A 26,766-nucleotide genomic window follows, 5' to 3' on the forward strand; every position below is an offset into this window, starting at 1 on the left:
AATGTAAATCAAAACCACAATGAGATGTCACCTCACACCAGTTAGAATGGGTACCATCCAAAAGACAAGAAACAACAAATGTTGGCGAGGATGTGGAAAAACTGGAACCCCCCTGCACTGTTGGTGGGCATGTCAATTGGTGCAGCCACTGTAAAAGGCAGTATGGAGGTTCCTCAAAAACTAAAAACAAATACCATTTGACCCACTAATTCCACTTCTAGGAATTTACCCAAAGAAAAACAAAATCCCTGATTTGAGAAGATATATGTACCCCTCCCTGTTCATCACTGCACTATTTACAATAGCCAAGATATGGAAGCAACCTAAGTGTCCATCAGTAGATGAATGGATAAAGATGTGGTTCATATACACGATGGAATGTTATTCAGCCATAAGAGGTAAATAAATCCTGCCATTTGCAACAACATGGATCTAAAAGGTATTGCACTCAGTGAAATAAGGCAGGCGGAGAAAGACAAATGTGATTTCATTTATTTGTGGAGTATAACAACAAAGCAAAGCAGAATGAATAAAACAGCAGTAGACTCAGATACTGAGAAGTGACGTGGTTACCAGGGTGGGTGGGTTGGGGTGGGTAAGGGGGATAAAGAGGCACAACAATTCACAATCATAAGTTGGTCACAGGGACAGTAGTGCAGCATGGAGAGTACAGCCGATGATTCTGTAACATCATCCTATGTTGACAGATAGTAACCACACTAGTGGGGGGGAGGATTTAATAATACGGGTAAGTGGTGAACCACTGTTGTATACATAAAACCAATGTAAAATTGCATATCAGTGATACTTCAGTAAAAACAAATTGTCTTCTGCATGATACTTTACAGGTTTATATAAAGGATTTTCACACCTATCCCCTCACTTAATCCTCAAAGGCACTCTGAGAAGCGTGGGAGGCACACAGGATTTTTAGCGCTGTGCCTAAAGCCAATCACCGTAATTACCTGAACCAGTCCTCAGTCACAGCTCTTCTGTCTCAGGTCCTGTCTGTTCCCTCTGAGAACCTGGCTGGGGGAAGGGGACATGCCAGAACATTAAGAAACATCAAGCCAAGCAGAGTTACCATACACCAGCCAGAAGAAATGACTGAAGTTTGGCCACTGTTTGCAGTGACCCTACAGCTGCTCCCTGGAGAGGGTGGCTCGGCACTGTGCAGCCAGCAGTCTCACTATCCAATGGGGTCTCCCTTACTGAGGAGGCGTGAACATCACCTCAGCTGGGAGACACAATCTCCCCAGGTGCCCCAGAGGTCTGTGGGGGCCAGAGCAGCATCAGTCAGGGAACAGCATGTGCCAGGGCTGGACAAGCCCTTGGCGATCTAGGGACAATAACTGCATCCTACCCAGGGAGGAAGGGAAGGTCAGGAAGGGGCGTACGCCAAGGTCACAGAGCAGCAAAGGACCCCCAAGCCTCTCCCCTGCCTCCCACCTGCACCAGGACCATGCCCACCTGGGGACAGCTGAGCAGATGCGCCTCCCCATGCCAACCCAGCAATCTCTCAGGACTTTTGACCTCCACTGTTGATTTCTACCCAGAGGACATGAGCATTTTTAGTTCCCAAGGAATGTAAATCAGCCCCCGGAAGCTAGGCTGCCCTGAGATGGGGTTGCTGGTTTAAAACAAACACAAGGCTTCCTATATAAGGCCCAGGCAGCCACCAGGCACCACCTACACCAGGAGTCCCAGGTAGGTCTGCTGTCTGGACTATTGGGGTGGGGGGAGGGTCTTTACGAGTTTAACACTGTGGCCACTGGCCATCCACAGGCCCTTTGCTCAGAAGGGAAGGCTACACAACCTGGGGCAGCCTGGCTGCTCAGAGACACAATCTCCCCAGGTGACTGGGGAACATGCTGGTTCGCCTTCATCACCCCTTAAGAAACTTGGCACAAGCTCCTTGGCACAGAAGGACATGGGGAGTCCCACTATCAGGCACTCTGCCCTGAATGCACAGCCTTGGAAAAGAGCACGCATGTCCTTCCATTCCCTCCTCCCTCAGGGAGGCAGGCAGAGAGCCCCTCTTGCAGGGGTGGGAAGAGCCTCTCCACTCGGCAGTCATCACAACCCCAGGGTGGATCCCCTCATGCTGTCTGCTGGGCTCCTACTCAAGTGCATTCTGAGGCACGGGGAGGGGAGGGCATGCTGCCTGGAGACCCCTCTCTCCTCCAGGCCCATCTGTCCCCACCCAGCTGAGCCATGCCCTCCCTGGGGACCATCTGCAGCCTGCTGCTCCTCAGCGTGCTCTGGGTGGACTTGGCCATGGCAGGCTCCAGCTTCCTGAGCCCCGAACACCAGAAAGTGCAGGTGAGACATCTCCCCACAAAGCCCGGGGCATCTCATTGCCAACCTTGCCACGTGGCAGCCGGCTGAGTGTGCTGGGCCGTACACCCTCTCTGGGCTTCAGCCTTCTCCCAGAGCTAAAGGACTTTGTGTCTGACCATGGGCTTATACCTCACTCTGGTTCTGGAAGCATGTGGAAGCTTAGGGCCCTAAAGAGAACACCCCCTCTTTTCAGCAGAGAAAGGAGTCCAAGAAGCCGCCAGCCAAACTGCAGCCCCGAGCTCTAGAAAGCTGGTTCCTCCCAGAAGACGGACGTCAGGCGGATGGAGCAGAGGATGAGCTGGAAATGCGGGTGGGCTCCTTGGCAGTTTATGTTTTTGTGGCAGTAGAGGGGATGAGGAAGTGGGGAGGGTAAGGAGAGACGGCTATGAACAGGGACCCACTTATCAGCTATCCAAGAAACATAAAATAGCACAAGAATAGTTGACTGTGCACTGGGCTCCATGAGGTCTTTGCACATCAAGAGGCAATCCTCTATGAAAAGCTACTTTTCTACTACAGAACGGGGTACAAGGAGCTGTGAGCCCAGGAGGGAGGGGTGCTAGCAGGCCCAGGCGATTTCAAAGGGGACCCAGCAAATATGGTGCCAAGAGACAGGAAGAAACAGCTGGTCACACAGACGGAAGGTGTTTCCCTGCAGAACACTTTCTGGTTGGCTCAGCCCTCACCTGGGGCTGGAGTGCACCGAGCTGGCCCCTGGCCAGGCGAGCTCCTGCTGGCACAGCCCTAGCAGCTGGCACTCACCGGGCCCCATCTGTAGATGACAACGGGGCCAGCAGGCTTGTTTGGGATGACAAATCGTGCACAGGACAGGAAAAGCTGAGAGAGAAATGAAGGATTAGGCAAGGGAGGTGGTAAAGGATTTTATAGGCACCATCCTTGGAACCTTCTGTAAAGACCAGCTGTGGTTCAGGGAATGGTTCTGATGAGTGTTTTGGTGGCTGGACACCTCTACATAGTGGAACCAGAACTCCTCTGGAGCAGGACTTAGTAACAGTGATTACTGAATTGCAAGGGTCCGTGTACTGTGATTTCATGTATAAACTGTTTTACCCTCATTACATACCATTTGGTCTCTCAAACAACCTGTGAGGTAAGTAGAGCTGATATTAACTGCCCTCACTCTATAGACAAGGAAGAGGAGACAAGACAGAGCTCACAACCAGTGTCTGGCCCGGCAAGCAGAGTGCACAGTGGCCTGGGAGTGCCTCTCACTTGTCCCTTTGGCCTGACAAGCCGAGGCGTGTCCTGCCTCGGCCTCCCACCCACCCGCCTCTTCTCCCCAGGGATGGACTCCCCAGCCCACGCTCTGACCTCACCGGCCTAGAGGGGTTCTCAGGCCCTTCCTCCTCACACATGGGAAAGCTCCACCCACCCACACCGCCAGTCAATCCCTGCAAACCCTTCAACTACAACCAGGGACCTTTCCCAGAGAGACTGCTGGCCCCAGCCAGCCAGTACTCACCTCAGCCAGATGGGGAAAACGTTTCTGTGGCTGACAACACAAGGCGCAGCTCGGACAACTGAAGTTTCCAGTTTGCGCGAAGGCTGGCCTTGGAAGAAATGGCCCGTGCGGCCTCTGCACCATCTGGGAGGTGGGGCTGCAAACCTGGCTGCCAAACTCTCTGGTGCCCCCCCCAAACCCCTACCATCCTAGGGTCCCACCCCACTCACTGGGGGCCCCTCCATCTCCCCCAACATTTTCCTCCTACAATCAGGTTTCAGCTGGAAGACTTGTGACCAAGTCCTACCCACTCCCCTCCCTATACAACCCCCACTAAGCAGAAAAGACAAGAGGCTAGGGGGACCTTTTCAAGTCACCAGAAACAGATCTCCGGCCACCATGCTGCCTCAGATGGCCCCGCTGCTGATTCCAGGGTGCTAGACCAGCCAGCGGGTCCCCAGATTGGTGCTCATGTGGTTCCTAAGAAGTCTATTCAGGTGATGTGACCACCTCACATTAGCCACAGGGACGGAAGAGGACCCAAATTCCCTAAAACTCACTCCACCTTCACAGTGGAGACGATGGCGGAAGGTAAATTTTTAAAAGGGAATAGCCATTTGTCGTTTTAATAACTCCTCCAAGCATGTCTGCTCATCTGTAAAATAGGAGTAGCAGTGGCCCCTCCCTGGGAGGGAGGCAGCGAGGACTCCATGTGACGCGGAGGGAGGCCTTCAGCCCAGGCGAGGGCCCCATGCTGGGCGCGGTGGCAGCCCCAGCTGAGGAGAGGCTCCAGGGCTGGTGGGCTCAGAGTCCTGCGGAGGAGCCCTTGGTCACCAGCTCCCTCTGCAGCCTGAGGCAGGTCTTTTAACCTCTCTGGGCCTCTGCTGCTTTACCTGAAAATGGGGATAACACCTCTGGTCTGGAGGACAGCAGGCCCACTGACTTGTTCAGACATCTCAGTGACCAGCATGGCCAGGTGCCAAGGCAGCTACTGGGTGGACAGAGACAGAGAGATGGTCTCTGCTCTCAACTGGAGAAAATGGTGGCACGGCCGCAAACAGAGCTCTTTCATGTTTACCCAAGGCTTTGAGCTCCAATAAGATATCCCGCCCAGTGCCAAGAAAGCAGGGCAAACGGGGCACCTTCCCTGTAGAAGGGAGGAGGTGGCATCATGGAAAGAAGAAAGGACCTGGCCCAGAGCATCTTTCTAGGAAAAGGTCAGCTTCCTGTCTGATTTTCCATGGAACAAGCAAAGGGCCATGCAGGAGACTGCCACCTGGGACGGAAGGAAGTGGGGGCAGTGTGGAGAGGACCCAGGTGGTGCTGTATACACCCGGTGCCCCCACACCCCAATCTTTCTGCCCAAGTCCAAAATTCTACCATTGGCAATCAACCTTATGCCTTCCAAAACTGCAAGGCGGGGTAGGGGGGTTGAAGTAGGGGATCCCACAGCTTTTATCAGCCACCTCCTTACAGGTAAGGAGTGGGAATGCAAGTAAGCCTCCTACGATGGGGAGACAGAACGGGCCTGAGAAGGCAGGGTTACCTGGCTGCGCTGTCCCTTTGTGGTACCTGCTGGGCCCCCAGCCCCTTCTCCCTCCCACGCCCTGTGCTGAGACCCCAAGAGCCCAGGGCCTCCTTTGGGACTGGGGGAGTTTGGGCAGAGGTGGCAGGGGGTGGCCTCTGACCCCTCCTGGGTCCTCCCTGCCCCTCCTCCTAGTTCAACACCCCCTTTGATGTTGGAATCAAGCTGTCAGGGGCTCAGTACCACCAACACGGCCAGGCCCTGGGGAAGGTCCTGCGGGACAGCCTTTGGGAAGAGGTCGATGGTAAGTCCTTGCTTGGCTCAGGTCAATGCAATTTCCTCAGAATCCCAAAAGTAAGCCCACCCAGGAGGCAACACGATATAGTTTTCTTCCCCGACTCCTGCCTCTCAAAAACAGCTTCTAATTCCTCTTTCCCAAATATCTGTGATGGGGTGGGCTGGCCCGCTATTCGTGAGCAGCTCAGAAGGGGGCTGGGTGCTGTCTTTGTATTCTGAGAACATGCTATGTTCTGACAACAACCACATTAACTAGTTTGGGGGCCCCAATGAACCCCCATTTCCTTAGCCATAAAATGGAGTGAACACCCACTATGAGAGTATAAATTATTTGGTATCAACGCAGCTTTACTTCACAAACCAAAGGAATTACTGCTACAACTGCATTCAGAATAGGTTCCACAGCCAGTTAAGCAAAGGGTTTTGGTTTAGTTTTGAATCCCCTCTCACTCTATAAAAAGAAATCACCCAACTTTTTCCTGATCAAGGGGGCAAACTCCTGCCTTTGGAAGCACACTACATCTGCTTTCTTCACCAACATGGCATCGCCCTCCACCCCACCCACCTCGGGCAGGCGGGGGAGCCACACACCCAGGGCGCAGATAAGGAAACCAAGATTCAGCTTTTAGGTGACCTTCCCCTGTCACATGGTCCACACTCCCCATCACAGCAGCCCATCACGTGCAGCACAGCTGCGGCAGGAGAGCCCCGTCAGATGGCAGGCGCGGAATTCCGACTTGACCTCTTGCTTTTCAGAGGTCCCAGCAGCCAAGTGATCATCCACAGAACCTGCCCGCCTATCTGATGTCCTCCAACTCAAGAGGCACTCCCCTGGCTTTTAAATTACTTCTGCACCAACTCCCAGCTCTGCCTGGTACTAGCTTAAGAGGTGAATAAATGTTCAAACTGTAGGCTGAGTGTTCAAAATGGGAATTAATTTCACCAAAGGGGAAAATTTCACATTTCACTGGGAAAAAAAATTTTTGTTCTATGGTCAGTGGGAAAAGAAGAGAAGCATATGTGGTCAGACAGGTATGCATTCTTAGAAAACCAAGTCAGACCAACTCACACACGCAGGTAAGACTACCGGGGGAAGGACAAGAGAGAAAGGAAAGAAATGCACAGTTCCTTTAAATATCAGGGCTTCCTAAGCACACCAAGCTGCACTGAGAGCTTAGCAACAATAAGCAAAGACTGTTGGTCAGAGAGACTTCAGCTGACATTATCAGAGCCACCGGCCCCTGATAACAGGATGCTGGGAGTTCCAAAGCAGGCAGCTGAAATCCTACGTAAGTGGGGTGCCCACAATGGCTCTCAGCCACTGCTGGCAGGGCTGGAACGACTGCCCTCCTTCCTCTCACCCACTACTGAAGGGCTGGGCAAAGCAGGTTCTGCCTCGGGTGGGCAAGGCTCCCTGCTGATACCAGGGAGGTGCTCCAAAACATTTCCAACTCCAGCTCCCAGCTAACTGAGCCTTGCTCCTTAAGTTCCACAACTTAATTCCAGTCTTCCTGGAAGGAATGCCACTTATTAGCCATTTACACTTCAGCATAAACACTGATTTCTGAGTAGGTGATGATGGATGGGTGGATCACTAAGGGGAGAAAAAGGCGAAGAACAAGGAGGCTCCAAAGATAAGCACTGGCCACCTACTGATCCAGACGCACGAGCACCTGTTAGGGGTGTGCACGACAGCCCTCTGCAGGGAACATCGGGGTGACATCCACACTGTGGAAAAGCCTCTCTCACAGAGGGCTCTAGGAGCCAAGTATCTTGAGTAAATGGTTCTGGTCACCTGGCACTCAAGGCGTGGCCCACCAGTACAACCACTGGTCATACTCAGCAGGCACACCGACACCCAGTGCCTCCCTTGCCAGGGTCCTGCACGTGGTCACATTGTCTGGGAACCTCTTACAAATGCAGAATCTCAGGCCCCACCAGCCCTTATATGTCAGGATCTGCATTTTAACAAGATCCTCAGGCTTTTAAATGGCTTATCTGAAGTGGCTTAGAGGCAACCAGATCCAGTGCAGGCCGCGCAGTGCACTGCACAGCCAGATCGCCCACCTGGCAGAGGTCAGGTGTCCACTCTCATGTAACTAATGACAACTGAGACCTGGTCAGGTGGCACCCTCCACAAGACAGAAAACATGAAAAGGGGCCCTGTTTCCTCTCACACACCTTCCCCCATCTCTCTAGTCCTGGCCCTGTTGACGACAGGCCCATCCTTGAATGGACAGCACACACATGCTCTTCCATCTCTCAGGGGACCACAGACACCTGACTATGTGTCTACACAGTGAGTTCACTGAGTCCTTGCTTTGGAAAACGTATGCCTCTAAACCTCAGTTATAATCACAGATTGAAAGGTATTACTCACCATTAAAGGAATTTAAGGTATTGGAGAGCAGGTGAACTGGGGCGGGGGGAAAGGGGGAGAAAGGAAGTGAAAGTGGACAGAAGTGACCATCCTCAGCCTCTGGCCAGCCAGCCCCCATCACTGAGAGGGAGGCCAACACACTGTCCCAGACCACGGGCACACCCCCACTCCATCATTTAGGAGAGCTGCAACCCAGACCATCACTAACCATGCCCACAGTCCTCTTCCCGTGAGGATCAAGGCCCTCATGTGGTCAGAGTGGCCCAGGAAACCGCTCCTGACCCGGTGGAACAGCAGCCAGGGACTGGGCTCTCGAGTGGGTGCCAGGCCCTAGGAGGAATGCCAGTGGCCACCTGACACTTCCCCCCCGACCCACAGACAAGGACTCACTCCCTTTCCCAAAGGACTCACAACCCTGCTCGCCCACTTGCCTAGGTCATTCATTCAAGTGGAGGTTGAGCCCCCACTGTGGACTAGACACTCACACCTGGGCTGGGGAGCAGCGGTTGGTGCAAAGCTGTGGGTTTTAGGCTCAGACCCACATTTGAACACCTGCCGGATGATTCACACCAACACATTCAATCTCTCAGGCTCTTCACAAGTGAAGCACCTACCTCCCAGGGTTACAGTCCAGCCTGAACACAGCGTCTCCCATGAGGACACCTGGCACGTAGCCGGTATTCCGTTACTCCAACAGCCCCCGTTTACTACATGCCTCCTGTGCAATAGGTCCTGTTCTAAATGCTCACATGTAATTAGTATGACTTCAGTTAATTTTCACAAGCCTTAAGAGGGAGAAAACTGAAGCTCAGAGAAACTAAATCACTTTCCATAACAACCTACCAAACAAGGTCACATAGCAAATACGCTGCCAACTCATATCCAGAGCTGTGGTGCATAGACCCAGGCCTTTTCATATTCTACTGCCTCTCCTCCAGTATTACTGTCCTATTGCCTAGGATCCTTTTATCTTTCCTTTTCTTTCATAATACATTTGGCCAACTTGGAGTCAGGTGAAGACATTTTCAAGTCCACAACTGGCAGAAATAAAATTTACCAAAGTAAACTGAGACCACGTAGCATTTCACACACAGTCACTGTGTCAGCTTTCTGAGACCTACTCCTCCATGCATCACTTAGTACCATTAACTTAAGATTCCCTGAAGTGGGTGTATTTATGCCTGGGGTGGGCAAGATACTTGGTGGGGAAAAAAAATCCTTATAAAAACTATTTGTGTTTTATAACATGAGTAGTACATTAGTATAGTTGCACATGTATTTACATGTGCGCTCAGAAATTCTCTACGACTGTACAAACAGAAGAATGGAGACCCACACCTGGCTGCCTCATTCTGAATAATAGCAAACATCACTGACATGCCAGCGTCAACAGTGGTCAGGCAGGTGGCCGCCACTGACCAACAGCTCTGCTGCCATCTGCTGGGAAGTGTTCCCTCCTCTGTGTTTCAGTGGCCATTTGCCCTTCTTTTACAAAGGTAGGTGACACAAAAATTAAAGTGCTGGCAGTAAATGATTAGCGCTAGTCCCAAACAATACAGAGAGAAAGGTGGAAACACCAAGAACCCAGAACAGCAGATTTCCGGCCTAAAACAGACTCTCTCTGAGTGGACAAGTCAACTGTTCGACTGGGGAGGAGCTAAGGAGGCGAAGGAATATGCTGAAAATAGTGATGCATCCCAAACATGAGGCATCAACAGATTTCCAATTTGTTCAGCATTCCTGGAACAGGACCCTGCTCCTTACAGGTTTACTTCTGGCTGTGCACTTGGGTTCAAGAATACTTTAGCACAAAATGACAGGACTAACTGCAAGCAGTCAAAGAATTTCCTCCAAAGTTTCCCCAAGGGCATCAGAGCTCACAGGCCAAAGCCCACGAATAACTGATTCACCCACAGCACCCCCGTGGGCTGATTTTCCCTCCTCCTCCTACTGCACTGCTCTGTGAAGAGAGAGAAAGAAAAGAAGGTATCTATGTACGTTTCAAAGGCCAGGAAGCAGTAAACATATGTGTCCCCAGGTAGTAAGATGACAGCTGATACTCAGAGGCAGAGCTGCTGAGAAGGTGACATGTGCCCTTATTACCAGCTTAATTTCACATTTAATCTCTCAGGCTCTTCACAAGTGAAACACCTACCTCCCGGGGTTACAGTCCAGCCTGAACACAGCGTCTCCCATGAGGACACCTGGCACGTAGCCGGTATTCCGTTACTCCAACAGTTCTCATGTACACATGAGAAGGCCTCCAGAACTTTGGATCCTCAGGTCACAAACCTGGCCAATCACCAAACCACTGTTGTCTCTCAGAGAAATCTACACAGACATGGAGAGCATAGGAGTTGGCTGAAGAGCCATCACTTTATTTCCAGAAAGAGATGGTCATGGTCGGGGGTATAGGGATGGGCTACAGAGGGATAGGGATGGGCAGCACGGAACAGTCGAGTTAGCCACTCAAAAACAGAATCCAAGGCATGGCCCTCCAGCTTTCACGCCCATACAGCTAATGCTTCACTGCAAACAGCACAGAAATGATAATCCTATCCTAGAGATAAAAGAATACAGCACCTTGTGCTTTACCTGGGCAGGGGGACTGCAGAGGCTGGGAGACATCCACCAGTCCACTTCTAATCCTCTAGCGCAGGACCGGCTGGCTTCCTGTTTGGGCAGTCACTGACTTAAGGGCTTGAGGAGACAAGTCAGGCTGCAGTCCACTGGGGGGCGACAAAGCACTCCGAAATACTCAGTCCTCCAATGATCCAAGTAGAACAAGGCCCTGGATTCCCCATATAGGCAATTTGAGGCACAGACACAGCTGATCCATGGAAGGTCAACAGTGAAAAGAGGCCTATTTCTCAGGCCAGTGAACTGTGTACCAGGGCAAGATGAAAATAACAGATAGCAAGTGGTAAGTCCCTTCTCTTTTAGCTTACAAGGCTCAAACGCACCTTCTCAAAACACTAAAGGAATCCAGCATTAGGTGAAGAACTTTACAACATAAGCTCCTGTCCTCCAAGAAGCAGGCAGGGGACTCAGCATGGCCTGTTTCACTGAGGGGGACTGGGGTGACGGACCCTCTGGACAAAGTGTAGTGTCCTCATACTTAACCCTTAGCCATTGTAACCTTCCAGGGCCTGTAACAAATACACCTTTACAAGGCACCGGCAGGGCAGAGCAGAGCTCACAACTGGATGACCTGGCTGCTCAAAGGTCAAAGGAGAGGTTTTCAATTCCAACACTGAGAAGGACAGAGGCAGAGGCCCAAAAGATTTACAGACACCAGGCCAGCTTCTGCAGAGGCAATAAAACATGGCTGGGCTGCCCACCAGAGCTTTGTATATTTAAATTGGTTTACCTCCCAACCTGGGTGGGACACACGAGGGCTGTTATATGGGATAAAACAGGAGTTTTTTGGTCCAGTATTCCAGAAGGGGGCAAAAACGGAGCAAAGGGCGGCAGGGACCTGACAGCAGACTAGCAGGTAGCTTCCGCTGCAAACCGACCCCTATGAACATCGGTGAGCAGAAACGCCCTCTTTGGGGTCCTCTTCCTCAAGAAGGCCTCTTCCTTGTGTCTTCCAGTCTGTTCAGATCTCTACCAGCCAGGACGTCCTCTGGACAATGAGCGCCCTAGTGCCCCCTCCACACTGATGGCAGTGGAACCAGTGAGACGGGCACCTGAGGTCCCTCCTGTGCAGATGGAGAGGTGACGCAGCAACAGAGAGGGCCAAGTTGCAGAGCAATCCAGGGGAGGAAGCGGGCTGACTGCAGTGGGTGCAGAAAAATCAACCTCTGAGCCAGGTCTCCAGTGCAGGTCCCCAGGGGAGCTCTCCCACTTATGAGCTCCTTTTTAGAACTGAGAACCAAAAACCAAGTTACACTCCCACATGTGCCTGGATGAGTAGGAGGGTAACTGTTCACAGACTGCTCAGAAACAAGCTGCAGAGAATGGGGATCTGGGTCTGCAAACTCGCTGCACCAGTACGAGCCTCTCTTCATCACCGACTGCCCCAGAGCATCATGGCTATGAGGCAAACCCCAACCCTTCATCCCACTCCTCTGACCCCAGCCGGATCCTGCCCACCAGCCAGCAGCAGAAGCCTTATGACAAGGTTTCAAGAAAAATATCCTGTTTGCGTTTTCTCCATTCCTATGGGCTCTCCGAAAACAGCGCTGACCTGGGACATACACGTGGAGTTCAAACCCAGCCTGTCTTCTGTCAGGCCACTGGTTTTCCTGGAGGGTTGGGAAGAGAAAAGGAAGAAGGTTCCAAATGAAGTCTCCTCATGACAGATCAGCTTTAATGCATGCCTATGTTTACAACATTCTCTACATTAAGAAAATGCAGCAAAAACATTTTTGTCCGGATTTTCAAAAACATAATGTGATTTTTACGACCTTTTCTGGGTAACTCCTGACTGCACTCTCTCAGCTTAAAGGTTGTAGAGGCGATTGGTGTTCTCACGCAAGATGGCCAAGGTGCGTGAGAGCGGCAGATCTTTGACCCTGGCAATCTCTCGAACTGTATGCAAGGCCAGACCTGGGTGGGCATACTGGCAGAGGCTTTTGGGAACCTGAAAGACATTAAGCATTCAGAACATCGCTGTGCTTTCTGCACGCGGCCAGTACACAGAACTCCCTCCCCAGCCCTTCCCCAGCAAGGACCTCTTTGGGGCTGCCCTAGAGAGACCCCTTTACCTGCAGGTGCAGGGAGATTCCTAGTCATGGGGGGCTCTGGGTGAGCAGGGTCCCACGCTTCCTTGGACTACCCTCTACAGGGTAGGGCTTTGCACTGCCTGGAAGAGAGTGGTTACCCTTCAGCTTCTCAGCCCCCTCACTTTTGGTTCTGCAGAGCAACAACAAGGAGATACCTACACAGCCAAGAATGGGACCTAGTAGTCGGGGAGCTCTGGCCCTGCCAACCTTGTATGGTTAACCACCCACCTCCCCACCCTCTCTCCTCAGTGCTTCAACTCAGCCTGAATGAGGACACCCTACCTGCCGAGGCAGGAAGTAGGGAGCATCAGTTTCCACAATGATTCTCTCCAGTGGAATCTGTTTCAGAGCTTCCCGAGCCTCCCAGGCCGAGGAGTAGGTCAGGACTGCCGTGAAGCCCACACACATGTTGGGGAAGTGCTTCAGTAAGGGCTCGATGACCGGGTAGCTGCCAGTGAAGCAGTGCCTGGGAGGAGGAGACTTTCAGATCAGTGCTCGCTCACAATCCCCTCTGCAGGAGCCCCCAACTCCCTCTAGACATACTACCCCTTCAATTACTTCCTGTTGATAATTCTCAGAAATGAAAGGACTGCAGCCTGGGGAAGGACTCCAAGAGTAAACACAAGCGCTGGCTCAACACAGGTAAGAGACCTCTTGGTGAGTAATGTTCACCAATCGACCCATTACACTGCAGAATGCTACAGAGCCAGTGAAATGGTCACCACGAAGAATATATATGGCAAAAACACAGAAATAGGTTGTGCTTACAACATGAAAAGAGAAGCAGAATTAAAAACTCTGGCTCCTCCTCATTGCATCTCCTCAGGCAAGGGAAACAAAAGCAAAAATGAAATGGGACCAAATCATGCTAAAAAGCTTCTGTACAGCAAAGGACACCATCAGTAGAATAAAAAGGCATCCTACAGTATGGGGGAATATATTTGTAAATTACATATCTGACAAGGGGTTAACATCCAAAATATATTAAGAACTCACACACCTCAACACCCAAAAAGCAAATAACCCAATTAAAAAATGGGCAGAGAATATGAAGAGACACTTCTCCAAAGAAGAAATTCAGATGGCCAACAGACACATGAAAAGATGCTCCACATGGCTAATCATCAGGGAAATGCAAATTAGAACCACAATGAGATATCACCTCACACCAGTAAGGATGGCCAACATTGAGAAGACTAGGAACAACAAATGCTGATGAGGATGCAGAAAAAGAGGAACCCTCGTACACTGCTGGTGGGAATGTAAAATAGTTCACCATTGTGGAAAGCAGTATGGAGGTTCATCAAAAAAACTAAAAATAGAAATACCATTTGACCCAGGAATTCCACTCCTAGAAATTTACCCTAAGAATGCAGCAGCCCAGTTTCAAAAAGACAGATGCACCCCTATGTTTATCGCAGCACTATTTACAATAGCCAAGAAACGGAAGCAACCTAAGTGTCCATCAGTAGCTGAATGGATAAAGAAGATGTGGTACATATACACAATGGAACATTACTCAGCTGTAAGAAAACAAATCCTACCATTTGCAACAACATGGATGGAACTAGAGGGTATTATGTTCAGTGAAATAAGCCAGGCGGAGAAAGACAAGTACCAAATGATTTCACTCATATGTGGAGTATAAGAACAAAGAAAAAAAATTGAAGGAACAAAACAGCAGCAGAAACACAGAACCCAAGAATGGACTAACAGTTACCAAAGGGAAAGGGACTGGAGAGGATGGGTGGGAAGGTAGGGATAAGGGGGAAAAAAAGGGGGCATTACTATTAGCAGACATGATGGGGGGGCATGGGGAGGGTTGTGCAACACAGAGAAGACAAGTAGTGATTCTATAGCATCTTACTACGCTGATGGACAGTGACTGTAATGGGGTATGTGGGGGATACTTGATGATGGGGGGAGTCTAGTAAACAATGTTCCTCATGTAATTGCAGATTAATGATAAAAAAAAAAAAAAAAAACAGCAGCAGCCTCACAGAATCCAAGAATGGACTAACAGTTGCCAAAGGGAAAGGGACTGGGGAGGGTGGGTGGGAAGGGAGGGAGAAGGGGAATAAGGGGCATTATGATTAGCACACATAACGTAGGGTGGAGGGGGCACGGGGAAGGCAGTATAGCACAGAGAAGACAAGTAGTGACTATAGCATCTTACTGCGCTGATGGACAGTGACTGTAATGAGGTATATGGTAGGGACTTGATAATGGGGGGAATCTAGTAACCACAATGTTGCTCATGTGATTGTATATTAATTATACCAAAATTAAAAAAAAAAATTTTTTTAACTGTGGCTCCTCTAAGGTTATAATTACGGAAGGTAAGAATTACGTCCATGCAGTCAAATGAACTGTAAGGAAACAAAAAGTTAAAATATTGGGGAGTGGGATTACAGGTGAACTTTCTTCTTAATTGCAACATGTATCGTTAACCAACCTGAAAATTCAGGGCTTCCTCCAGGCCCATAGCTCATTTGGCCATCTTAGCCCTGGTCTACCTGCCACCCATTAGATTTCCTTTACTGTCAGTCCACAAATGAAGCAATGAAAAACCAACCAGCCAACACAGAAGGCCCAAGTGGCTGTGCCTGGTCTCTGGTGTGTACAGCTCCGTCAGAGGTGCCACACTCTCTCTACCTGGCACCGAAACGGCAGGTCCCAGAGACCTGACAGCCTCCCCTGCTTCTGCCACTCATCAAGACCTGGTCTGGGTTCCACACCCTGTTTTTTTTCAGTTAACCCATCTCACCCATCTTGTAAGAGCCTGCCCAGGCATTGCCTCCTGACCCATCCAGCCAGGCCTTCCTAACGGGCCCTGCTCTGGCTGCCGCAGCACCTATGCCTACCTCAACCCCACGCTCTCTGAGGAAGTCACCACTCTGTCTCCTTCAGCTCCTGCAGGGAGGAGGGTGACCCAGACTGAGCTGATGCCCAGGATGGGCATATGGTAGGAGATCAGAGAGTGAACTTAAGAACCCCTAGATAACATTCACATAAAACACATCTTAGGCTTTGTCAGGGGAGGGGGTGATAGTGAGCTTTCAAATTTAGAAAAAGAAAAGAAAATTCCTTTTTAGGAATATTCTGTGTGCTAAGTCACTGGACCCCCAGCTGCCTCTCCCTCACTTCTGAGAGCCAAGACTCCACATTAGCCACATGGGACAGGGGTCACAAAAGCCTGCTTCTTGTTTATTGGTGAGTTAGGGTATTAGCTCAAACCATATGAAGTTACCATGTTGTAAGCACAAAATAGTTAAATATCCGAAATTTCATGTGGTTCAATCAATAGTTAATCCTTAGAAAAGATACTACATAAAGATCTAGTGTTATCAGTGCTATCCTGAGTAGTGAGTTTTCATTTTTCCACCTAACATCCTAAACAGAAAGAAGTGTTCATTCCATTTGGCCACTGAGGCACCAGCCTTCTAACCTATGGATCTTGTAGTCTGAGGGCACAAATTTTTTCATGATGCTCAACAGATCTTCATCAGCTTCTCGGCAGTGGATCACCAAGGGCTTCTTCAGAGCCACGGCCAGCTGTAGCTGCCTCTCAAACACCTGCGGAAAGACAAGTGACAAAGCCTGTGGGTTAAAGCCACTTCAAAAGCCTGCTGATGCTGGAAATATGGGAGCATAGAGAGAGCTTGAACCCACCTTCTCCCCCCACCTTCATGCTGAATTTACACCTACACACAGAGAGATTCATCCTGAAGCAAAACGAAGGCCTGAGTGAGCACGTACACAAAGAGGGATAGAAAGACCACAAAAAAAGCAGCAGGAGACACGAAGCCATGGTAACAAAAGGAACCCCACCCCAGCGCAAGGACTCTGTGGGCAGGAGGATCACTGAGGGAGTTGGATGCAGAATCCCTGCCCTGGGGCACAGGGAAACATGCGCACTTTAAAGCACACCTTGACTGTAAGCAGAAAAGCTCAATTCTCAGAACTAAAGCACCCACCATTGGCAGGTGAATGGCTGGAACTCTCTCCAGCACAGAGGTGTCGTCAGAGGTGTCCTGGGCGCCACTGTTTGCACTCCTGGGGGAACAGGGCTGGGCACACACACTATTTCAGGTTTGGCCTAGGTGGCTACCCAGCCCCTTCCTTGCCCAAAGAGTACACTCAGGCTGCAGCTACCCTGAGTAGCACATCCTGGCCAGTGCACCACAGCAGGAGGCACCTCAGTAGCTGGGTAGACGGGCTTCCTGGAGCCACTGCTGCACCACAGTCTGGGAGCCAGGAACCATGGAGGCCAGGACCCCTGAATTCCACACCTGGGCCTGGGGCTGCCCTGCAGTAACAGACCAGGTCATCGAGGACCCAAGAGCTGTGAGCTGCTGCTGCGCACCAGGTATGGAAGGCTGTAGCTACCAAGGCAGGGCTTTCCTCGGCCATGCCTGTCCCTGTAGCTGCATGCAGACACACAGCAAGGTGCTACCAAGCCCTGGGGAGCACATGTGAGCTGCTGTTGTGCCACAGGTCGGGGAGCCAGTAGCTGTGGAGGAGAGCCTTTCCTGGAGATCACACCTGGGCCCGCTGCCTCCTTGCCAGCATGTATCCCATCAGTATCCACTCAGAAATCCCTCTAATTGTGTCCCCCCTAACCCCGACCATGCCCTGAGAGCCCTGACATCAGGACACCCCCATCTCACACTCACTAGGTCTGCCGCCAGCCAGCCAAAATCACCAGGCACATGCAAGCCCGTCCAGGAGAACTTCCCCATACAAGTCCAGTCCTTCATGACTGGAGCCTTTCTACTGATGCATAAAATCAAGCACAGAAAGTCAAACATAATGAGGAGACAGAGGAAAATGCTTGCAACTGAAGTATATTATAACGCTTCAGAAAAAGAATTAGGTGAAACAGAGTTAAGCAATCCACCAGATAAAGTGTTCAAATTAATGACACCAGACATGACAGAAGAACGGAAGAACTCAGTGAAAATGTCTACAAAGATACAAAACAGGATCAATCACAGACAAAGCATACAATAAGTAGAATAAAAAGTCCACTGCAGGCAGTCAAGAGTGAACTAGAGGACATAGAAGAACTGATCAGTGATTTGGAAGACAAGAGTGATGGAAAGCACTTGAGCTGAACAGCAGAAAGCAAAAAGAATGAAAAGAAAAGAGGTAAATTAAGGGAGGTCTGAGACATTAAAGATCCAAACATTCGCATTATAGGAGTCCCAGAAGAAGAGAGAGAAAGGGGCAGAAAAGTTATTTGATGAAATAACAGCTGAAAACTTCCATAACCTAGGGGAAGAAACAGACACCCAGGTCCAGGAAGTGGAGAAAGTCCCAAGTAAGATGAACTGAAGAAGTGCCACACCAAAACACATCCTAATTATAATGTCAAAGATCAAACACAAAGAGAGAATCTTAGAAGCAGCAAGAGAAAGGAAACCAGTCACCTAAAGGGAAAGGTAATATGGCTGTCAGATTATTTTTTTCAGCAGAAACTCTACAGGCCAGAAGGGAATGGCATGATATATTCAAAGTGTTGAAAAAGAAAGACTGACAACCAAAACTACCCAGTAAGGTCATCACTCAGGATGGAAGGCAAAACAAAAGGCTTCACAGGTACATAAGTTAAAAGAGTTCACTAACATTAAAATGGCCTTACAAGAAATGTTAAAGGGTATTCTTTAAGAGGAAAAGATAAGACTATAACTAGAAGCAAGAGAAATGTCAAAGTGAAAACTTCACTAGTGAAAGCACACATACACCTAGTAGATCAATCAGTTAAAAGCTAGTCGGAAGGTCAAAAAGACAGGTGTTGTGATCAATTACATCTAAAATTAGTTAAGGGAGTCACTACATACAAAGGTGCTAGAGAAGGCATCATATATATAAAATGTGGAGGAGGGGTAATAAAAATGTAGTGTTGTTAGAATGCACTTAAACAAGTGACCATCAACTTATCATAAGTGGCTGTATACGCAGATGTCATATAAGAACTCCATGGTAACCATAAGCCAAAAACCTATAATGCTTACACAAAATAGAAAGAGAAGATCCAAGCATGACATTAAAGAAAGTCATAATGCAGATGAAGTGGGGGGTGGGGCAGAGAACAAGATGGTGGAGTAGGAAGGCAAGGCAGAAACCTCTTCCCCAGAACACAGAAAACATGAAAATACAACTAAATCTGAAAATGACCTGAAGACTACAGAACAGACTACAGAATGGATGCATACATCTGGGGAAGAAGAGAAGATCTCACAGAAAAGAGTAAAATGGCAAAGCCAGATTCAGCGGTACCCAAGCCCTCCCCCAACCCCAGCCCACAGGTGGGAGTAGAAGCCCAGGATTGCTGAACACCTTAGCCCTGAAGATCTGCTACAGGAGCACAAGCCCATATTACATGGTGTTCTGGTGATTAGTAGAGCTGGACAACAAAGACACATGAAACACCTGGGGAGGCTGAGATTCCAGCCACTTGTGGAGAACAGACACGCTCCACCTCTCCCCAAGACAAAAGCAAAACAGGCAGTTTGAAAGACTGCCCAGCAGCAGGAGGAGGGCCAGAGGGGTGAGTATTGGACAATGCTCTCTTCTCAGGAAAAAGGGCAGGTGGACAATACCTTGCCAGCCTGCCCTCAGCCGAACAGGGCAGGAACTCTCAGGAGCCCGATGCTCCATCCCTCTCACTGGCAACACATCTCGGAGGCTCCTCCCTGCATGCACAACCAGCAGACAACCTACTTGGTCCAGCAGTAGTGTCAGACTTTGCTGCAGGATAGGCACAGGGAGAACCTCCCAGCTTTCTCGGCTCCACTGCAACCCAAAAGGGAAGGTGCCTGCAAGATCCAGCCCGAAGAGCTCCTCCCTCCCAACAGATGCCAGTTTCTACATGACAGGCCTGGGCAGAGCTTTAACCTACATAACCCTATAGCTCCTGCCATTGCTGCAGGCCAAGCTGAGGTCAGCCCTGCCCCCAGAAACTCCAGGAGACTTCTGCACTGATCACAAAGGCACCACCTAAGCATATTGCATGCCTAGAATCAGACTACTACAAGCCAGAAGGAAAGGTGGCTCCACCCACTGCATGAAACAGCTGGGGCTCCCACACTGGAAAGTAGAATCTTGAGATGCTGGGCACCACAGGACACCTCCTTCATAAAGCTATTACTCCACAGAAAATAAAAACACAGAAAGCCCAATAAAATGAGGAAGCAGAGGAGTATGTTCCAATCAAAACTACAAGACAAAACAGCCCAGAAAGAGGGCTCAATAAAACCAAAAATCACCAATCTCCTTGATAAAGATTTCAAAGGAAAAGTCATAAACATGCTCATGACTCTACAGAAAAATATTCAAGATCTCAGGGAGGACTTCAACAAAAAGATAGAAGACCTGAAAAAGAGCCACTCAGAGCTGAAGAACACAGTATCTGAAATGAAACAGAATGGAGAGATTTAATAGCAGATTATTACAGGATTAAGAAGCTGTAAATGAAATGCAAATAAGGGAACAGAAAACAATATAGTCAAAAAACAGAAAAAAAGGATCTCTAGGAATAAAAGAATAAGAGAGGTGTGTGACCAATCTAAAAGAAACAATATTTGCATAATAGGGGTACCAGAAGGAGAAGGAGATGAAGGGATAGAAAGTCTCTTTAAGGAAATAATTACTGAAAACTTCCCCAAACTGGGGAAGGAAATAGAAACACAGGTCAGGAAGCACAGAGAACCCCTAAGAAAAGGAACCCCAGCAAGACAACACCAAGATATACAATTAAAATGGCATGAAGATGCATTACTTGATAAAAATTTAAAACCAGCCAAACCTTGGAAAAAAATGCTTAGATCACTAGGACCTCTCATTTACTGTCACTGGGAATGTAAATTAGTGCAATTACTTTGGAAAACTGGCAATATCCGTGGAGGCTGACCAAACAGGCCATACTGTATGAAGTAGCGATTCAGTTCCAACAGAGATGTGTACAGCTATGTGCCAAAGATGTACACGCATGACCACAGCAGCAGCATTCATGACGGTTGGGGACAGGAAAGAACAAAGTATGCATCCACAGGACAGTGGAGCTTGCACAGTAACACAAGGGGGTGTGCTGTAGTACTGCAAATGAACTACCACTACATGTAACAACATGGATGAAACTCAAACATTGTACTGAGCAAAAGAGGTCAAGCACCCAAGAGCACATGCTACATGATTCCATTTATTTAAATTTCTAATTGAGTCAAACATAACCTGTGATGATAGAAGGTAGAATATTGATTGCCTTCAGAGAAGAGGTGGGGGAGGGATTGAAGGGGGCTTTGGGGTGCTGGGCAGAGTTCAAGTTCTTGATCTGGTTGTTGGTGACATGAGGATAGTCACTTTGTGAAACTCAGACAAGCTATAGTCTACTGATTGTTCTGGAAAATTAGGAAATTATCAATTCACTTATGAAAATACATTCAGATAATCTCAAAAGAAAGTTAAAACGGCAAAGATCAAGGATAAGGAGAGATTATTGAAAGCACCCAGAGAGAAAAAAATTACTTATAAAGGAAATCCCATCAGGCTATCAACAGACTTCTCAGCAGGAACTGTACAGGACAGAAGGAAGTGGCATGATAAATTTAATGTAATGAAACAGAACGACCTCTGATAAAGAATCCTCTACCCAGCAACATGATCATTTAAATTTGAAGCAGGGATTAAACAATTTTCAGATAAACAAAAGTTGACGGAATTCACCACCACAAAGTCATCCCTACAGGAATATGTTAAGGGAACTGCTCTAGATGGAAATGTTCCTAAGGCTAAAGAGCTTTCACCAGTGAAAACAAAATCCTCCTAAAGGTAGGAGAATAATTAATTACCAAGTGAGTACAAAATTAAAACAAAAGAAGCAAAATCAACTACTCACGAAATCAGTAAAGGGATACATATAAAGTGCAGATTATGACATCTAATACATAATGTGTGGATGAGGAGGAAGAGGGAGAAAAACTACCTATAGATTATGTTTGAAATAATCAACAATTGAAGATAGACTGTTATATAACAATTGAATTGGTAATTTAAAAAACTAACAAAACAAGAGTGGAGCCAAGATGGTGGCGTGAGTAGAGCAGCGGAAATCTCCTCCCAAAACCACATATATCTATGAAAATATAACAAAGACAACTCTTCCTAGAATAAAGACCAGAGGACACAGGACAACATCCAGACCACATCCACACCTGTGAGAACCCAGCTCCTTGGCCTTGTAAAGGGGGTAAGATACAAGCCCCGGCCCGGCAGGACCCGAGCGCCCCTCCCCCCAGCTCCCGGCGGGAGAAGAATAGGCAGAGCGGGAGGGAGACGGAGCCCAGGACTGCCGAACACCCAGCCCCAGCCATCCGGGCCAGAGTGCAGACACAGTGTGTGTGCGGGGCCCTGGATACTAGGGAAACAGGGCAGCAAGAACGGTGAGAGGGTACCGGAGGCCTGGCGCTGGAGAACATAAGAAAAGCGAGCGGCCATTTTTCTTTTTTTTCTGTTTTGTTTTGACGAGCGCCTTTTGGAAGTCTTAAAGGGATAGGGACCCCAATACTAGGGAAACAGGGCAGCAAGAAGAGTGAGCACATGCCTGAGGCTGGCGCTGGAGAATAAAGAAAAACGAGTGGCCATTTTTTATTTATTTATTTATTTATTTATTTATTTATTTTTGTGGTCCTCGTTTTGTTTTGGCAGGTGCTTTTTGGAAGTCTTAAAGGGGCAGGGCGAGACACTTAATACCGAGGTAGGGAATCCGGGGATCTCTGGGCACCCTAATCCCCTGGGCTGTAGGGAGCATGGAGGCCCCTTACGGAGATAAATAGCCTCCGGCTGCTCCCCCTCCAACGCGACTCCACCATTTTGGAGCAGCTGCCCGAGCCAGGACACACCCACAGCAACAGCGGAGATAAACTCCATAGCAGCCGGGCAGGAAGCAGAAGCCCTGTCTGCGCGCAGCTACCCAGCACAAGCCACTAGAGGTCGCTGTTCTCTCAGGAGAGGAGGGCCACAAACCAACAAGAAGGGAAGTTCTTCCAGCCGTCACTCGTCCCAGCTCTGCAAACTATTCCTATCACCATGAAAAGGCAAAGCTACAGGCAGACAAAGATCACAGAGACAACACCAGAGAAGGAGACAGACCTAACCAGTCTTCCTGAAAAAGAAAATAAGAATCATAAACATGCTGACAGAGATGCAGAGAAATACGCAAGAGATATGGGATGAAGTCTGGAGGGAGATCACAGATGCCAGAAAGGAGATCGCAGAAATGAAACAAACTCTGGAAGGGTTTATAAGCAGAATGGATAGGATGCAAGAAGCCATTGATGGAATTGAAACCAGAGAACAGGAACGCATAGAAGCTGACATAGAGAGAGATAAAAGGATCTCCAGGAATGAAACAATATTGAGAGAACTGTGTGACCAATCCAAAAGGAACAATATCCGTATTATAGGGGTACCAGAAGAAGAAGAGAGAGGAAAAGGGATGGAAAGTGCCTTGGAAGAAATAATTGCTGAAAACTTCCCCAAACTGGGGGAGGAAATAATCGAACAGACCACGGAAATACACAGAACCCCCAACAGAAAGGATCCAAGGAGGACAACACCAAGACACATAATAATTAAAATGGCAAAGATCAAGGACAAGGAAAGAGTTTTAAAGGCAGCTAGAGAGAAAAAGGTCACCTATAAAGGGAAACCCATCAGGCTAACATCAGATTTCTCAACAGAAACCCTACAGGCCAGAAGAGAATGGCATGATATATTTAATACAATGAAACAGAAGGGCCTTGAACCAAGGATACTGTATCCAGCACGACTATCATTCAAATATGATGGTGGGATTAAACAATTCCCAGACAAACAAAAGCTGACGGAATTTGCTTCCCACAAACCACCTCTACAGGGCATCTTACAGGGACTGCTCTAGATGGGAGCACTCCTAGAAAGAGCACAGAACAAAACACCCAACATATGAAGAATGGAGGAGGAGGAAAAAGAAGGGAAAGAAGAAAAGAATCTCCAGACAGTGTATATAACAGCTTAATAAGCGAGCTTAGTTAGGCAGTAAGATACTAAAGAGGATAACCTTGAACCTTTGGTAACCACGAATCTAAAGCCTGCAATGGCAATAAGTACATATCTTTCAATAGTCACCCTAAATGTTAATGGACTGAATGCACCAATCAAAAGACATAGAGTAATAGAATGGATAAAAAAGCAAGACCCATCTATGTGCTGCTTACAAGAAACTCACCTCAAACCCAAAGTCATGTACAGACTAAAAGTCAAGGGATGGAAAAACATATTTCAGGCAAACAACAGCGAGAAGAAAGCAGGGGTTGCAGTACTAATATCAGACAAAATAGACTTCAAAACAAAGAAAGTAACAAGAGATAAAGAAGGACACTACATAACGATAAAGGGCTCAGTCCAACAAGAGGATATAACCATTCTAAATACATATGCACCCAACACAGGAGCACCAGCATATGTGAAACAAATACTAACAGAAGTAAAGGGGGAAATAGACTGCAATGCATTCATTCTAGGAGACTTCAACACACCACTCACCCCAAAGGATAGATCCACCGGGCAGAAAATAAGTAAGGACACGGAAGCACTGCACAACACAGCAGACCAGATGGACCTAATAGACATCTACAGAACTCTACATCCAAAAGCAACAGGATACACATTCTTCTCAAGTGCACATGGAACATTCTCCAGAATAGACCACATACTAGGCCACAAAAAGAGCCTCAGTAAATTCCAAAAGATTGAAATCCTACCAACCAACTTTTCAGGCCACAAAGGCATAAAACTAGACATAAACTGTACAAAGAAAGCAAAAAGGCTCACAAACACATGGAGGCTAAACAACACGCTCCTAAATAATCAATGGATCAATGACCAAATCAAAATGGAGATCCAGCAATATATGGAAACAAATGACAACAACAACACTAAGCCCCAACTTCTGTGGGTCACAGAAAAAGCAGTCTTAAGAGGAAAGTATATAGCAATCCAGGCATATTTAAAAAAGGAAGAACAATCCCAAATAAATGGTCTAATGTCACAATTATCGAAACTGGAAAAAGAAGAACAAATGAGGCCTAAGGTCAGCAGAGGGAGGGACATAATAAAGATCAGAGAAGAAATAAATAAAATTGAGAAGAATAAAATAGCAAAAAATCAATGAAACCAAGAGCTGGTTCTTCGAGAAAATAAACAAAATAGATAAGCCTCTAGCCAGACTTATTAAGAGGAAAAGAGAGTCAACACAAATCAACAGTATCAGAAACAAGAAAGGAAAAATCATGACAGACCCCACAGAAATACAAAGAATTATTAGAGAATACTATGAAAACCTATATGCTAACAAGCTGGGAAACCTAGGAGAAATGGACAACTTCCTAGAAAAATACAACCTTCCAAGACTGACCCAAAAAGAAACAGAAAATCTAAACAGACCAATTACCAGCAATGAAATTGAAGCGGTAATCAAAAAACTACCAAAGAACAAAACCCCCGGGCCAGATGGATTTACCTCGGAATTTTATCAGACATACAGGGAAGACATAATACCCATTCTCCTCAAAGTTTTCCAAAAAATAGAGGAGGAAGGGATACTCCCAAACTCATTCTATGAAGCCAACATCACCCTAATACCAAAACCAGGCAAAGACCCCACCAAAAAAGAAAACTACAGACCAATATCCCTGATGAACGTAGATGCAAAAATACTCAACAAAATATTATCAAATCGAATTTAAAAATACATCAAAAGGATCATACACCATGACCAAGTGGGATTCATCCCAGGGATGCAAGGATGGTACAACATTCAAAAGTCCATCAACATCATCCACCACATCAACAAAAAGAAAGACAAAAACCACATGATCATCTCCATAGATGCTGAAAAAGCATTTGACAAAGTTCAACATCCATTCATGATAAAAACTCTCAACAAAATGGGAATAGAGGGCAAGTACCTCAACATAATAAAGGCCATCTATGATAAACCCACAGCCAACATTATATTGAACAGCGAGAAGCTGAAAGCTTTTCCTCTGAGATCGGGAACTAGACAGGGATGCCCACTCTCCCCACTGTTATTTAACATAGTACTGGAGGTCCTAGCCATGGCAATCAGACAAAACAAAAAAATACAAGGAATCCAGATTGGTAAAGAAGAAGTTAAACTGTCACTATTTGCAGATGACATGATACTGTACATAAAAAACCCTAAAGACTCCACCCCAAAACTACTAGAACTGATATCGGAATACAGCAAAGTTGCAGGATACAAAATCAACACACAGAAATTTGTGGCTTTCCTATACACTAACAATGAACCAACAGAAAAAGAAATCAGGAAAACAACTCCATTCACAATTGCATCAAAAAAAATAAAATACCTAGGAATAAACCTAACCAAAGAAGTGAAAGACTTATACTCTGAAAACTACACGTCACTCTTAAGAGAAATTAAAGAGGACACTAACAGATGGAAACTCATCCCATGCTCGTGGCTAGGAAGAATTAATATCATCAAAATGGCCATCCTGCCCAAAGCAATATACAGATTCAATGCAATCCCTATGAAACTACCAGCAACATTCTTCAATAAACTGGAACAAATAATTCAAAAATTCATATGGAAACACCAAAGACCCCAAATAGCCAAAGCAATCCTGAGAAAGAAGAATAAAGTAGGGGGGATCTCACTCCCCAACTTCAAGCTCTAACATAAAGCCATAGTAATCAAGACAATTTAGTACTGGCACAAGAACAGAGCCACAGACCAATGGAACAGACTAGAGAATCCAGACATTAACCCAGACATATATGGTCAATTAATATTTGATAAAGGAGCCATGGACATACAATGGCGAAATGACAGTCCTTTCAACAGATGGAGCTGGCAAAACTGGACAGCTACATGTAGGAGAATGAAACTGGACCATTGTCTAACCCCATATACAAAAGTAAACTCAAAATGGATCAAAGACCT

At 47.6% G+C, this 26,766-nt stretch overlaps 2 protein-coding genes across 13 annotated transcripts in view; one reads left to right on the forward strand and one right to left on the reverse strand.

Moving 5' to 3' along the window:
• Window positions 1-474: 474 nt before the first annotated feature.
• The window catches only part of TATDN2 (TatD DNase domain containing 2), a 55,158-nt gene continuing 28,866 nt past the window's right edge, over window positions 475-26,766 (reverse strand). For 2 of the 11 annotated variants that reach the window (XM_057506686.1, XM_036923456.2), the window contains exons 5-8: window positions 16,183-16,310; window positions 13,017-13,200; window positions 3,824-12,592; window positions 475-3,177 (exon numbers count right to left, since the gene is read on the reverse strand). In XM_057506686.1, the coding sequence (XP_057362669.1) occupies window positions 12,452-12,592; window positions 13,017-13,200; window positions 16,183-16,310 (453 nt within the window). In that variant the 3' untranslated portion in view covers window positions 475-3,177; window positions 3,824-12,451. Of the gene's footprint in view, window positions 3,178-3,823; window positions 12,593-12,716; window positions 12,815-13,016; window positions 13,201-16,182; window positions 16,311-26,766 lie in introns of all 11 variants that reach the window. The other 9 variants (XM_057506698.1, XM_057506680.1, XM_057506672.1 and 6 more) reach the window with 9 other exon arrangements.
• On the forward strand, window positions 2,184-6,535 carry GHRL (ghrelin and obestatin prepropeptide). Of its 2 annotated transcripts, none has more exons than XM_036923458.2 (4): window positions 2,184-2,322; window positions 2,534-2,650; window positions 5,523-5,631; window positions 6,381-6,535. In XM_036923458.2, the coding sequence occupies exons 1-4, from the start codon at window positions 2,215-2,217 to the stop codon at window positions 6,398-6,400; spliced, it is 354 nt and encodes a 117-aa protein (XP_036779353.1). In that variant the 5' UTR covers window positions 2,184-2,214; the 3' UTR covers window positions 6,401-6,535. The 2 variants fall into 2 exon arrangements, with proteins under 2 accessions (XP_036779353.1, XP_036779354.1); XM_036923459.2 differs by having other exon boundaries at window positions 2,537-2,650.

Source organism: Manis pentadactyla, chromosome 1 (assembly GCF_030020395.1).
Source record: "Manis pentadactyla isolate mManPen7 chromosome 1, mManPen7.hap1, whole genome shotgun sequence".
NCBI lineage: Eukaryota > Metazoa > Chordata > Mammalia > Pholidota > Manidae > Manis > Manis pentadactyla.

Excerpts from the sequence above, each read along its gene's own strand:
- GHRL (XM_036923458.2), top strand. The coding sequence starts at position 2,215 with ATGCCCTCCCTGGGGACCATCTGCAGCCTGCTGCTCCTCAGCGTGCTC. Across the intron at positions 2,323-2,533 it reads CCGAACACCAGAAAGTGCAG|CAGAGAAAGGAGTCCAAGAA; the intron begins GTGAGACATCTC and ends CCCTCTTTTCAG. Across the intron at positions 5,632-6,380 it reads CCTTTGGGAAGAGGTCGATG|AGGTCCCAGCAGCCAAGTGA; the intron begins GTAAGTCCTTGC and ends CTTGCTTTTCAG.